Source organism: Pristiophorus japonicus, chromosome 17, assembly GCF_044704955.1.
Source record: "Pristiophorus japonicus isolate sPriJap1 chromosome 17, sPriJap1.hap1, whole genome shotgun sequence".
Classification (NCBI taxonomy): domain Eukaryota; kingdom Metazoa; phylum Chordata; class Chondrichthyes; family Pristiophoridae; genus Pristiophorus; species Pristiophorus japonicus.
The window spans coordinates 27,438,284-27,453,667 of NC_091993.1; the positions used below are offsets into that span (position 1 = coordinate 27,438,284).

The 15,384-nt window shown below is 41.0% G+C and overlaps 1 protein-coding gene across 6 annotated transcripts in view; it reads right to left on the reverse strand.

The window, feature by feature from the left end:
• pias1b (protein inhibitor of activated STAT, 1b) overlaps positions 1-14,890 on the reverse strand; it is a 174,693-nt gene extending 159,803 nt beyond the window's left edge. For 2 of the 6 annotated variants that reach the window (XM_070858513.1, XM_070858520.1), the window contains exon 1: positions 14,835-14,890. In XM_070858513.1, coding sequence (XP_070714614.1) covers positions 14,835-14,858 — 24 coding nt within the window. In that variant the 5' untranslated portion in view covers positions 14,859-14,890. Of the gene's footprint in view, positions 1-1,730; positions 1,845-5,403; positions 5,425-14,834 lie in introns of those variants that run through there. The other 4 variants (XM_070858514.1, XM_070858516.1, XM_070858519.1 and 1 more) reach the window with 4 other exon arrangements.
• Positions 14,891-15,384: the final 494 nt, after the last annotated feature.

Consider the following 15,384-nt stretch of genomic DNA (forward strand, 5'->3'; position numbering starts at 1 on the left):
GTTTGATGCCCTCCCGAACATCACTACTACTGTTTTGAGGTCTGTACACAACTCCCACTAACGTTTTTTGCCCTTTGGTGTTCTGTAGCTCTACCCATATAGATTCCACATCATCCAAGCTAATGTCCTTCCTAACTATTGCCTTAATCTCCTCCTTAACCAGCAATGCTACCCCACCTCCTTTTCCTTTTATTCTATCCTTCCTGAATGTTGAATACCCCTGGATGTTGAGTTCCCAGCCCTGATCATCCTGGAGCCACGTCTCCGTAATCCCAATCACATCATATTTGTTAACATCTATTTGCACAGTTAATTCATCCACCTTATTGCGGATACTCCTTGCATTAAGACACAAAGCCTCGGCATCAAGCTCTGGAATTCCCTCCCTAAACCTCTCCGCCTCTCTTTCCTCCTTCAAGACGCTCCTTAAAACCTACCTCTTTGACCAAGCTTTTGGTCACCTGCGCTAATTTCTACTTATGCGGCTTGGTATCAAATGTTTGATCTCATAATACTCCTGCAATGACGTTTCACTACATTAAAGGTGCTATATAAGTACAAGTCTTTGTTGTTGTGTTGTCGTCTCAACAAAGATGGTTTGTGAAACTGCATGAAATCAGACACTTCATCCGTTATACATTCCAAATGCAGAAAATACTATTGATATAGGCAAGTTTAATCATTTTCTTGTAAATTTTGTTTCAATCCTTATTTCCAGTAGCAAATCTCTCAATGAGTGAGTTCAAGCTGGTAAGCTTAAAGGATTGTCAAATTGTTTTGAGCGATTTAATTGGATTAAGATCAAAAATGGGAAAATAACTGATGGCTTTCATTTCTGATTACTAATTGTATACCTCTTAGCTGTTCAGTTCTGATTTGTTGCTTTTCATCTTGAATCTAATTTATAAATCACCAGTTATAGTGCACACAAACAGCACACTAAACATTCAGGATATCCCACAGTATTGTAAGTCAGCTACTCATGGAATCATAGAATCTTACATCACAGGAGGCCAATTGGCCCATTAAGCCTGTGTCGGCTCTTTGATCTGCTTCCACCACCCTTTCAGGCAGTGCGTTGCATATCATAATTCTCTGCAAAAAAAACCCACATCTGGCCTCTGTGCCCTCTTGTTACTGACCCTTCTGCCAGTCGAAACAGTTCCTCCTAATTTAGGGGTATGGTAGCATAGTGGTTAATTACCGGACCAGTAATCCAGAGGCCTGGACTAATGATCCAGAGACACGAGTTCAAGTCCCACCACTGAAGCTGGGGAATTTAAAATTCAGTAAATTAAATAAATCTGGAATATAAAAGCTAATATCAGTAATGGTGACCATGTATGTCATAAAACCCATCTGTTTCATTCTTACCCGGTCTGGCCTATATGTGACTCCAGACCCACAGCTATGTGGTTGACTTTTAACTACCCTCTGAAATGGCCCAGCAAGCCACTTAATTGTACAAGGCAGCTCTCCACCACCTTCTCAAGGGCAATTAGGGATGGGCAATAAATTGCTGGCCAACAACGCCCACATCCTATGAATGAATGAAGAAAAACTATCAAACCCCTCCACGATTTTAAATGCATCTATTAAATCTCCCCTTAACCTTCTCTGCTCAAAATAACAATCCCAGCTTCTCTAATCTCTTCATGTAACTGAAGTCCCTCATCCCTTATACCATTCTAGTAGATCTCCACTGCAACCTCTCCAAGGGCTTGACATACTTCCTAAAGGACAGGAATGTCTTGTTCGGTAATACACAGATTTATTCTGCAACTGTGGACGTATCTTTATGCAGGAAGTTAGTGTTGTACTGCTTTTAGCGGTTTGGTTCTTGGTGTTTTCCATCTTATTTTACTGTTGGGTCGCTTATACTCCATTAGCACTGATTTGTCTTTTTGTTCGGTTTTTCTCCCTTGCTCGTCTGCTACTTGCTGCTCTTTATTGCCATGCCTCTGCATTGGTTACTTTTTGATTTCGATGACCATGCTGGTCATGTGACAATGGCTGAGCACAAAAATAATTAAATCTGGGACAAGTTAATTATAAGTACACAATGTCAGGCAGAGGCAGGAATCCGAGTTGGGGAGGTAAGAATTATTTCTGGGCAGTAGTTTGGCAGGGTAGATGCACAAATGGACATCCTGAAGGGTGGGAGGAGAGAAACAAGCGAGGAGTCAAGTGATGCAACGGCACACTCAGCTGCAAAGAAAGAAAGAAAGTAGCCATGAATTAAAGTTCAGGTTGCCAGGCTGTAAATAACGCTGGGGGAAAACTTTTTCAAGGGATTTCGAACATTGTTAGTAAGTTTAAGTAATACGAATTTTTAGATTTACTTGTAAATTTGGGTTTACATTCCTGCTTTTTACAGTCCAGCTGTGGTGCCATGCTGTATTCTGAAAACGAAATTCGCCTATGGGGTAACCAGCTAGAAGGAAATTTGCATGTGAGCCAAACAGGTGCAAGAAATATGCATACAATTAAATGTGACAGAATCGTGGCACAGGAATTGCAACATGGCAGACAGGAAATCAGCCAAGCTGTCCCATGATTGTACAGCAACAGATCTCGCTGAGTCAAAGTATATGCTCTTTTATAACAGAAGTGTTATGCCACAAAACTTATCAGAGTCAATCAAAGTGCATCTGTTTTTTTAGTATTCTGAGATTTTTCCCAATTCTGCCCATTTTTCTATGAAAACTAAATTTGCAGGATTGGTTATGTTTCTTCACCAATAAACTCAATTTTTCCTCATTTTTTGATGGCCAGGATGCCCAGTAAGGCTATGAACGAGATGCATCCGATTGGAGGCAGGTGCTGAGATCATGCTGTCCAAGGGGTGATGGAAGACACTGAAGGGAGAAAAAAAAAGGACGGAGGACTCTGCAGAAGGCAGCTTAAACCACATTGTTCCCCAAAAAACGGGGATGGCTGCAAATCTCAAGTGAAAGTATTTGCAAAGAAGTTTGAAAGAGATATGCAGCCACCTCCTTTTTGAAACAGACACTTAATTCAATTTTTTGTTACAGGTATTTGAGTTCCTAAAACTGTTTCCTTTAACCACAGCATGTGCATAAATGTGTCAAAAATGTGTCTGAACTCGGTGTCAGCAAAATAGAGCACAGGATCTGAAGCCATTTGCCTCTCAACCTCAAAGTTTCTTAAAGTTTCTCCAGTTTGTTTACAAATTGCTTAGGAAATGAAACTGACGAATACAGGTGCAGTATAGGCAGAGGAAAGTAAAAATTTATGTACATGGTTTTGAATATTAAGTATAAACAAAATAGAGCAATGGATTTCTAATTAACCCTTACCCATCCCTCTGAAGCAAAAAATAAGCAGCTGAAAATAGTTTTCCATTGAAAATTTGCTGCAAAAAAAGGTACTAAAATTCATACTCTAGCTGGTTTTAAAATCATTTGGATAAATAGTGTGGACGCAAGTAAAGAGAGACTTCTAGTTGTTGCACTGAGAACCACGCTGGTAATTTAATCAGCCTTCCTGATAAAGTGAAACATCCCCACTGACACCTGGGAGTCCCTGGCCAAAGACCGCACTAAGTGGAGGAAGTGCATCTGGGAGGGCGCTGAGCTCTTCGAGTCTCGTCACCGAGAGCATGCAGAAATCAAGCGCAGGCAGCGGAAAGAGCATGCGGCAAACCTGTCCCACCCACCCCTTCCTTCAACGACTCTCTGTCCCACCTGTGACAGGGGCTGTAGTTCTCGTATTGGACTGTTCAGCCACCTAAGAACTCATGTTAAGTGTGGAAGCAAGTCTTCCTCGATTCCGAGGGACTGTCTATGATGATGGTGGTAATTCACCACACTATGTTCCGACTGCACATCGTGGGAATGCTGGTATGGGTACAGCAGGTAATTTACTGCAGTTGACGGAACGATAACTCTAGGAAAAATATTAACTCAACACAGAAAACAAAGGGACATGGTAAGAGATTTTTTTTTTTTTTTTTAAAACAGATGTATAACAACATGAAATGCCCGACCACAAGCAGTGGCGGTAGCAGAATCCATCACAATTTATAACAGAAATAAATATTCTCAAACAAGGAAAGTTTTAAACAGGTATGGGAAAAAGACAGAGGAATTTGACTAACTGGATGGTTGAAAGCTGGTGCAGGCTTAAGGGACTAAATAGCATCTATTGTGTGGCAAAGTTGTGAGATTCTATATCGATACGGAACAAGAGAAAGACAATTTGACCCAACAGGCTCTTTCCAACTACTGATTTCTTCATCCCATTGTCAAACTCTATCAAATGTATCTCATGTGGAAGGTAAGTAATCTAGCAAAGCTTCCAATATAATTCTGCAAAATCTTTCATTAGCAAGACTACAAGCTTTAGCATTTCATCTGTATCATTCAACACGCGCCAGTAGTTGCATTAAAATCAACCCACCACTGTCATAGGCGCATGTATAAAATTAGCACTGACATCAAGCAGAAAAGTAGACATGGTACCCATTATTCAAATCAATGGATGGAGTGGGGACACAGAAAGAATGAAATTAAGGATATCTTGGTGGTCACCCTGTTTTGGGCTCAAACTTGCATTTTTATTAAAATCACTTCTGCATTATTCCCAAGCACTTATATAATTCTTTCCTAGACACTCAGTGTTCTACACACACACATTTTTACAGCATCATTGGCTTAGGAAGCATTCAGATCACACTACTAGTTGGCACTAGATCAGCTGGGATATAAGTCTGAATTGTTATGACCCTTCAACATAATTTCAAGCACCTAGAGATTTAAACTAGTCAGTCATCTTCCATTTTGCTTTCACTACATGGTGACTGATGCCCAATTGTCTCTTAAAAAGGAACACAACCCTGGTTCTAATAAGAACAAATACAGATGTCAATCCAGTAACATATTCCATTTTAGTTATATTACCCTCAACACAAAAGCTGCTGTTTGTATACATCTCTGATGAATTCCTTGCTTCCTCCTTGCCCTCAAAAGATTGAAGACATTAATCAATGCAGTAGTGACTGGTTTTGTCTGCAGCTTAAGCAAAGACCTGCTGATTGCTTTACTCTCTCTAGTGCACTCCAAGTACTCCATTGTTCCATTGCAATAGTTGTGGTTTGAATGAGTGTTAAAAGCTGCTACCATTAACAGAGGCTACAGATGCTACATAGGGGAATCAGAAGGGGAGAGACACAAACACACATCTGAAACATCTACACAATTAGTTTTGTTTTACTTTGGTTTGCAGCAGTAAAGATCAACTGAGAAGTAGGGAATTTTACAGATCAAAGAAAAATGGGTTCTCTTTTTGACCCAAACTTGAGAAGCTGGAAGTAGAAAAATTAAGCATTTATGTCCACAAATCAATAACTATGGCAGAAGATAATATATGCAAGCACCTTACAATTTTTGGGTTGATTCACTTTAGCTTTTTCCTATCATCTGAATTCATGTCAGAGCTCTTCATTCAGCACAAGTTGCATCCTTGATGTTAATTAAAATGCTGCACATGAAAATGGTCAAAAAGTTAATTGTTTCCTAATTATGCCAGTCATTGATCTGTGAATAAGCAGTAAACTTTTCCATCTGCAGCTCCTGAAATCAGGAAATAGGAGGTGGGTGGAGTGGATTGACCCATCCACCTCCACGGAGGTTTGTGGGGGGCCTGACCCATCCACCTCCATGGCACGAACCTGGTATTGCAGTACTTCCAGGAACGGTGCAGTGGCTCTAGGCCTTTTGGCTAAGAGCATTGGCGCAGAGTGATCCTTGATGTGTGCAAGGTGACCTCTGGCGTTTGTGATTTGACAAAGAATTGGAAAGATTGGCAACGAAAAATTTGAAAACAGATGCTTGAGGGGTGAAAAAGAAACAGATAAGATCATAAGGGGTGAGCATTTGGAATCTGGTTTTAGCCACCCATAGCCCTTCACTTAAATCAACTCAATTTGCATAAGCTTCCCTCCCACCCCTCCCCCACCAAATGCTTTGTGAGTCAAAGCATCACCTGGTGAATTATTAAGTCATTTACTTTCTACTGCAGTCGAACACCACCCATGCATCAGCGCCGCATTTTTAACATGGCTAAAAACTTGCTCCCTTACTCCAGCGGTAGAATAGCACACCTATGAAAAGCCGATTAGACAATTCTGCTGACTGCTTTTAGCAGTGTAAACATGGTGGGCTGGGGCATAGATGCTGTTTTGGCAATCTGAACTAAACAAATGCCAATGTAAAATCACCAACAGAGCAGACATTCCCAGCTCCAATATCTAATTGTTGCGGAGCTGGTTGATGTCAACTATAGCAGCAACTGGCATACTACAATTGGCTTGGGCTTCTCTAGGTTAGAAAAGGTAGTCAGTTGGATTGCTGTCCAGTGACACATGGTAGAAAGTACATATGCAAGGACAACGTGACAGGATTGGGCTCGTTTGTGATGTGTCCAATGGTCAAAGAACCTGGCAACATTCACTGAGCCACACACCAAGAATGGCAAGGTACCAGAGGGCAGCTAGCACCTGTAGAACCATACAATAACAGGAGACAGCACCTCCAGAAGAGGGGAGGAAAAAAGGACAAAAATAATGTGAGTCTGACTGTTCGTTAATGAAAGTGTCGGTATACGTTTGTGACCGACAGTATGCTTAAACACAGTGATGGAAGCTAATGGATCAAACACATCAGTTTCACATTCTAAAGGCACTTGATCAAATATCACACAAATGACTAGCAACAAAATCTGAAATCTTGTGAAACTGAAAAATGGTAGTAACTGAAAATGTGTTATATAATAATAGAAATGTGGTTACAAATAGACATTATTACAGCAAGGAAGTAGCAGCAGCTACTGGGAGCTCCCATGGGATCTCTCTCTGGACCTCCGCAGGTAACAGTTTTTAAATAAAACTAGACCAGACGAGATGGTTAACAACAGTGTTTATAAGTTTGCTGATACCACAGAGTTGTGTGGGAAGATAAGTGTGCTGGAAAAGGGACATAATTATTCAAACAGGAATATGGAGAAGCTCAACTCTCGGGATGGTAACTAGAAAATGACATTTAATGCAGTGTGGAAAATTGAATAGAAAGACGACCCTTGAGAACGATCCCAATAGTATGAGATATCAGTTACCAAGACAAACAGAAAGGCAGGATACATTACCAGGTGTGCATGCAACTGGCTACATGTTGTTAGCTATATTCACTTTTGAAAAGGTTGCAAGATAAAATTTAGCTCACTGGAACAATATTTTGGAACCTAAAAGTACCATTTACAAGGGCCATATACACCCATAGAGCGATTAAGATTGATATTTTCAAATCACTGACCACAGGCATTGAAAGTTAATGTTCCATGTACAGTTTACTTAATATAATGAATACTGAATGTTACACATTTAGGAGTATGACAAAATTAAAGCAGTACATTACTTGTGATGTTTACTCCGCCTTGTAAGAACAGATTTACTTGTGGCCCCTTTATATTACAGTGCTGTCACTAATAGCAACCCCAACTTCTCCAGCAGAAATGCAATATAAATTAAGCAATGTGCCTAGAGAACCACCTCAGTAGGTGATTTTCCCAGACTCCAAGATGCAGGGCTGATAAAAATAAACAGTCAGTCGGTTTTGGCCAGCATATTTTCTGGCTACAGGCAGGCAATCTGCCCATACAGGCCTAATCCAGACACGAGGGAAGATTCACAGCCAGAAATTAAAATTGTAATTATAACTCTGCATATACAATGTACATCAGGTTGATTGCACATTCCTGATGTCCTTAGCATAATACAGAACAATTCAAGTAGGAGCTGTTCTACAATATAAAGAGGGCATTAGTGAAAGCACTTTAATTACTACATTCAGTATTGGCATCTATAATTCCACAAAGGGTGAAGCGGAAACCCAAATACAACAGACTTGAAATAAAAATGGTTCTTCAAAAAAATTTGCATAGCAGGCAAAGTGGAAAAATACTGAATTCGCTAAATTAATTTACAGTAAACAAAGGATCCGAGTTGGAAAGCTGCAAGCTCCACAAGTGTGAATATTTTCTAACTCACTTAAGCAAATGTTGAAAAGGGGAATTTAACAGATTTCATTTGCAGTAGACCATAATTTTAAACCCAAAGAAAGATAGAAGTGATCGATAAGGAAATTCAAAAACCGTGACAGCTTTGTGACTGAAATAGTCTCTTATACCACTGTTTGGAATTATATTACAGGACCATACTGCTGGCTTCCAGCAGCATCTATACTACAAGTAGATAGGTCATTGTCATAGCCAAGCCCCACCTCCCCCGTTCCAATAATTTTATTTCTTTGTACAGTTGAAAATAAAAATTCTCAAACCGTCAATGTTTGTCTGCTGCTTAGGTGATATAAAGACAGTCAAACAATTTCATGTTGCCACCGGAATTTTGGTGCAGTGCCACCCAACAGAGAATGCTAGAACTTCACAATACTCAAGTTAGCTTTGGGTGTCTTAGACCCAAACATTAACACTGGTTCTGTTTACAGACGCTGACTGACATGCTGTGTACCACCAACACTCTCACTTGTGTTTCAAGTTTGCAATTTTTGCAGCTTTCTTGTTATTTGTATTGTGTGAAATACTAGTTTTGTTTCCCTTGTACATTCCTCTTCTGCTATCCCTACAGGCGGACAGATAATCAGTTTTTGCATTAATAGAGGCTATGCTTACCCATATTGCTCAGTTTCACCTCTGTTGAGAAGTACAAGTAAACTCCACCTTCATTAGCATGAAACTAATTTGTTCAACCTGCAATGATAGATGAGAAGAAAAAGGCTTGGACCTACTTTCTAGATTTAAGCTTCTCTAATCTTTATTTGCAGCTCATCTCCTTGACACTTGGGATCAGTCTTATTGCTATTTCCTGTACCATTTTCTAATATTTTGCTTGTGGCGAGCTGACCTAAATTGGAGATGGTATTCTAAGTGTGGTCTGATCAGTGTATTGCAAAGCCTTAGCACAACTTCTGTAGGCTGTATTCTACTTTTTTGGGTATACACACCAGCATTAGATTAACTTTAATTACTTCACCGTATTATCTGGGCATTGAAAGTGACACACCTACTCTTGGGTCTCAGTCTCACTACACTATTTCAATAACCATTCATTGTATGCTTACATCCACCTCATTTTTTCCTTTAAAAGCATACAATTTAACTTATCTTTAAATGTAGTGCTAGCATAGATCATGAATGATACATCATTCTACATACATTAAAACTGGTGTGAACTGGTGCAAGGCCCATGATACAAATGGGAGGTTGATATATATGCTGAAATTATCATTGTGGTAAAATGTTCTACATTTGTAGGATGGAGAACATTTCACAACAATTTCTATGCCAATTTAAGGCAACTGAATAATTTTCTAAAAATGTACAAAACAAAATCATTTGTTGTGACTATTACCAGTGAGTGAAACAGAAAGCATTTAGTGTCAGCATAATCTTTACCCCCTCTAGTTCCAACAGCATAATGCACCAATATTAAAACATAGCAGGCTATGCACTATGTTGACCATAGCATGTTGTGTTCAATATATTTAATGAGCCTCATGACAACTATGACAACTCACATTAACAATTTTACTGACCAAGTTGACCCAGCTAATAAAGCTACTGTGACCCACAGAAGCTATCTTTCCCCTCCTTAACACAAGTTTGAAAGCAAAGTTTTTGTATAACATGACCAGAGAGGCCACAAGGGTCCTGGGTCTGTGCGATTAACTGATCTGACTCGGGCAGTTGTGGGCACAACTGGTGTCAGCATAGAGAACAGTTAAGCATGACTCCTACACCTAATCACTATCCAGTGTGCAGAACAGGATCAGACTCGACAGTGATACTCTCCAACAACCAAACAGCTTTCTGGCACTCACTTTTAGACTCTCACATGAAGGAACAGCCACTTGGGCGAGGAATGCAGGGCTCTGGCACATGAGGAATCGTACCCCAACATTTGTCTTTGCCTTCAAGAGAGGAGGGAATAAATGCATGGAGCTCAGACTGACAGTTTTTTTTAAAGCCTTTCTTGAATCTGTGTAGCTAAAGTGATCAAACGAGTTTGTGCAGCAATGGTTAGTTTCCACAACAAACGTTTGCTTTACTCAGTGCAGACCTCTACTTTTCATTTGCAAGCTCTTGCCAATCACTGAAGCATAAGACACAGGATCAGAGGTCAGCACTGTGAGCACATAAATTGCATTCCTGAGAATGGGTACCTCTGGCACAATGCTGGAACATCTCAGTAGCCGAAACCAATAAATCCTTAACTATGTGCAGAAAAGGCCAGTTCATAAATGCAAGACACCACAGCTTTATTTCTACTCTTTCCTCCCAACTAAAAGTTGTAAATTCTATGCAACAGTGTCCTGGCAAATTAATCCGACACAGGGGCATAGACATATGATTCTCCATCTCCCTGTAGTGAGATTGGGGGGTGGGCGGGGGGTGTAGGCTGCTTACCTCTGTTTGCTATCTTCTCCTCCAACCAAATCAAACTATTAGGAACAAAGTATAGGAAACCACAAGTGAAAGGCCTGATTCTGACACTTTTAACATTGTACATCTGTAGAATATGCTGGCCTATCCAGCAACTCAATATCAGCATCTTCAGCCTTAATTTCAAACCCAATCCCCAAGTTATCTCCCTCTTCCAATTGTTTGTATTTTCCTTCAGCCTCCCATCGCCTTTGTAATGTCCAATATATTCTCCCTCTACTTCACTGCGGTGATTTCAAGTCATCCAACAATCATTACACTGATATTCTTTGGCCATTTTTTCCCATCCACAAGACCATTTTTGGGGCTCTTTTCTCTAGAAGAGAGCCGGCTGACCCAATAGAGGTCTTCGAAATGATGAAGGGTTTGATGGGGTAAACAGAGAGAACACGCGGGGGTGTCCAAAACTAGGGGCCATAAATATAAAACAATCACTAATAAATTCAATAAGAAATTCAGGAGTAACCGCTTTACCCAGACTGGTAAGAATGTGGAACTCGTTACCACATGGAGTAGTTGAGGCGAATAGCGTAGCGGGAGAAAGGAATAAGAAGGCTATCCTGGTAGGGTGAGATGAAGAGGGGTGGGAGGAGACTTGTGTGGAACATAAACACCGACATGGACCACTTGGGCCGAACAGCCCGCTTCTGTGCTGTAAATTCTGTGTCATTCTACATAATACTTCCCCTCTATTTTTGTTTGGTTTTTCCCCTTTCCACTCCCCTTCTTCTGACTATTAATAGGCTTTGTCTCTTTATTTTTCAATTCTGAACAGCACAAAACCAAAATGTCAACTGTCTGCACTCTCCACAGATGCTGACTGACCTGTGTGTTGCCAGGTTTTTGTCTCAACATCTTTAGCTGTCAGCATGATTACATGATCAGTGGCACACTTCAAACCTCACTATATAAACGCCAACAATACTATTTGTCAAATCAATTTTATTCTCAATACCATTTTCAGAGTGCAGCTCTGAGCATTTTGAACCACCAATTTCTGTGATCATTATTTAGACGGAGTTAGTTCCAACAAGTGGGAGAAAAGCAGGACAAAAAAAAACAAACACTGCCACTGCCCATCTCGCAAGCCTTCAAGTCAGCCCCAGCATCGCTTCTGCTCTTCAAAAGGAGCTCAACTGAGTAAATGTAGCAGGAAAAAAAAAATCTCAGAGCAAAGTACACATGCACAGTATTTTTAATTTTTACTCCCCGCTTTTACCTGCTCCTATCAAAATCACGCAAAGTAGAACTACGTATGCCGCATTTAAAACACTTGAAAAGCCGCCAGGAACTCTGCATGAAGAGTTGGGAATAATTTGCGTATTCGAACATCACTAATTGTGGTAAATGGGAGGCAAAGGGCCATTTTTGAGGGATAATTTGCCGCCCGTTCACCACTAAACAAATAGTAGAATAGCCGTTAACCTAGCCACTTCACTTTGACATTTTATGCTAAGTAACTGGGCACATATATTGTGGAACAAGTAATCTGCCTGGCTCTCAACAGGATATTACAGCAAGGTATTCTGTCAAGGAGAATCACTGTACAACAGATAGGTATGCACTGCCTCTACTGCCAGCTTCAGAACAAAAGCAGACTTATTGAGATGAATTCTCAATTATTACATTAGTCAGTCAAACAAAATCAAATAAATATCCAATAACTCTATAATTACAAGAGTTCTTTTTTCCAGATAGAGGTAGGAAGTACACAAGAAACTCTTTTTCAACATTGAAGATCTGACGTTTTCAGAGTGAAGATCAAGATCAGGTCGATGCAGTTTATGTACTTTGTGTAGTTGTGCAGTCAAATTTGCAGTTCCTACAAATTCAGCTGTGTAGATATACAAAGTGGACATCTCTGGAATTTACTTCCACTGCAAAAAACTCTAATTTTCTTCAGGAATTGTATTAGAAAGTACATTTTATGGCAGGTTTAGTGTGTCTGGTCAGCAGACATTTCCTTTTGCAGTGCTCCTACTGTAAGGCAGTGCCGATTGTTATGGAAAGTATGATTAAATATGTAACATTAAAAATGTTAACCCAACTTTCTCCACCTGCAGTTCCAGTATTTTCTGTTTAGTTACTGAAGAAATTAGATGCTACAAATCACAATTACTATTAAAAAAGACAGAAAATTTTGTTTAAATGCATAACAAAGAATTAAAAGATATTTGGTACCATTTTGGCTTTAAAAGCAGAGAGACAGTTTGTTGGTATCAGCAGTCAAAGAATAGAAATTATTCAATACTTGTACTTTTTTGACAATCAACACGGAGGTGTCAGTATTGAAGACATTATTTTGTTTTTCCATTTCTGGCAGCCTGCATCACATACATCCAGATTAGAAACAAGGACCCGATGCACAGTAAAGGTCCTTCTCTCACAACAATCTTCTTAACTCATCAAGTCCAGTTTCAGTAACAGCATCAACTTCAGTACCAAGTTATGTTTGTGTTATGTAATTAATCCCCCCCACCCCCGTTCAATAATATTTCATTTGAGGCCACCCAAACTCACTTTGTAAACGATGCTTACAGCTGGAACTCTCAGACCATTGCTTTAATGTGAATTTTCAACCTTGCACCAGAGATGAATGGATAACATGCTAATCCACTGCATCACAAAACCCAATATAAGCCATACCAATTCTCCTTTTACCTCCTGTCCCTGCAGATACACATCAGGATCTCTTAAAATGAGCTTCTTGACCCCAATCTTTGCTCACTTTCCATCATTCTCACTAAAAATCTCAAGATAGCCTAAAATAGTATGTGACCCATTTACTTGTACATACACCCAAAAAATTGGCCTCAGAAGCATTACAATGATTCACTCGCTACAGTACAAATTCACTCAACTGACAGGCACAAGAAAGAAACTAAGTCAACTAATGGCATTATTTTGATATACACACATTGCTTTTAAATCATCAAAATGGTTATTTTATGGATTGTATCGATTCTGCTGTGTATCTAACATCAAGCCGCATTTTTTCCCTAAGTGCCAGCGGTATAAATAGCAGTGTCATATATAACAGTAGCAATATTTCGCCTGGTTCTAAAACCACACTTCAAGAACGTACACAACACCGAAGAACAAGAATCTCACGAGTGCAATTACGAATCTCACCGTAATTCGGCAGATTATATTAAACCTTCCATCACTCCGTTTGTCAAAACACAAATACAAGTACGCCGTCCCGTTTAAGTCAATACAGTACATCCCATTCGAAATGTTGACCCTGCTGTGTATTAAACAGCTTGTGCCATATTAAAAACACTCAAAACCATCAAAAAAAACAGAAACCCATGAAACAGAAGCACGAACAAAAAAAAAAATGCGATCTAGAGAGTAAACTGCAACACGCAGTTTCTGGTAGAGCAACAATGTTTATTTAAAAAATGTGCAAAAAGCAAAGGCTCGTTCGCGACATACATTTTTGCAAAAGAAAAGGCTGACACCGACATCAGAGAGGAATAAAAAGAGACCCCAACGTGTTAACAGGATGGTCGCTAACAGAAGGGGGGAAATTGGCTGCAACTTTTATTTTAAAAATTACTCTTAAAGCTGCAGATTTTCCAAAGGATGCACTTTGAGATTTTACGGTGGATGGGATTTTTTTTTTTAAATGAGAGAGAGAGAGAGAGAGAGAGAGGAAGATGGGGGGGGGGGGAAGACATAAAAAAAAGTGATTGCAAGTTAAAGAGAAACAATGGCAGGGTACAAAAGCAAAGCGCACAAATCGCCATCATCCTTGTGTCTTGAACTGGCCCCAGCGGCGGAGTCAGTGTGGCGCTGGCCAGGGTCAAAGCCCGGGATACCGTTAGCGGGGAAATCTCCGCTTTATTTCACACACAAAGGCCCGGCGATTGTCTTTCTGAGGGGAATTGTGTGTGTGTTTATCTCTAGATATTAATAATTCAGGCTGCAAAGGCGGGAGGCAAACCCCCCTCAGCACCATCTCCTCCTCCTCCTCCTCCTCCTCTCATCTCGGCCGGCGCTCATCTCCCGGCCTCTTGCACTGTTTATTATTTTAACTTCACACGACGACCGGAGGAGTGTGTGTGAGAGAAAGTGGGGGGGACGGGGGGGGGACTACAAGTTGTCAACAGCCAGCCGCATTAAAAGCAAAGTTGCGCGCCCTTTTATTTCTTTTTTCTCCTCACACACACATACACACAGAGGTTGGCTGCGGGCTCCGGCTTCTCCTTTCCCCGTCCTGTGATGGCGGCCTGTGTGCTGTCCTGTCCTGTCAGCCCACCCACTCCCCCGGCCTCAGTCGGCCTGCCATTTACCTTCAGTTCCGCGCTGTCCGCCATCTTCTCGCGCTTCTCCGCGCATGGGCGGCGCCGGCCCCGGGTCACGTGGGGCGGGCGGGGCGGACCGCGGCAGCACTGACGTCACCCACCCTGGATTTGAATCTTCCCGCCTTTTTTTTTATTTAGGCCCCGCCTTTTTTTATTTAGGCCCCGCCCATTCCCCCCTCCTCCTCATGCCAAGTGTCTCGTTTATTACTCCGGCAGGCGGGAACTAATGACACACTCCAGAAAATCTGCTGGATCAATCTCTCCTGGTCACTCTTTCTTGGTCACTCTCTCCTGGTCACCCTTTCTTGGTCATTCTCTCTCCTGGTCACCCTTTCTTGGTCACTCTCTCCTGGTCACCCTTTCTTGGTCATTATCTCTCCTGGTCACACTTTCTTGGTCACTCTTTCCTGGTCACTCTCCAGGTCACCCTCTCCTGGTCACTCTCTCCTGGTCACTCTCCAGGTCACCCTTTCTTGGTCACTCTCTCCGGGTCACCCTTTCTTGGTCTCTCTCTCCTGGTCACTCTCTCTCCTGGTCA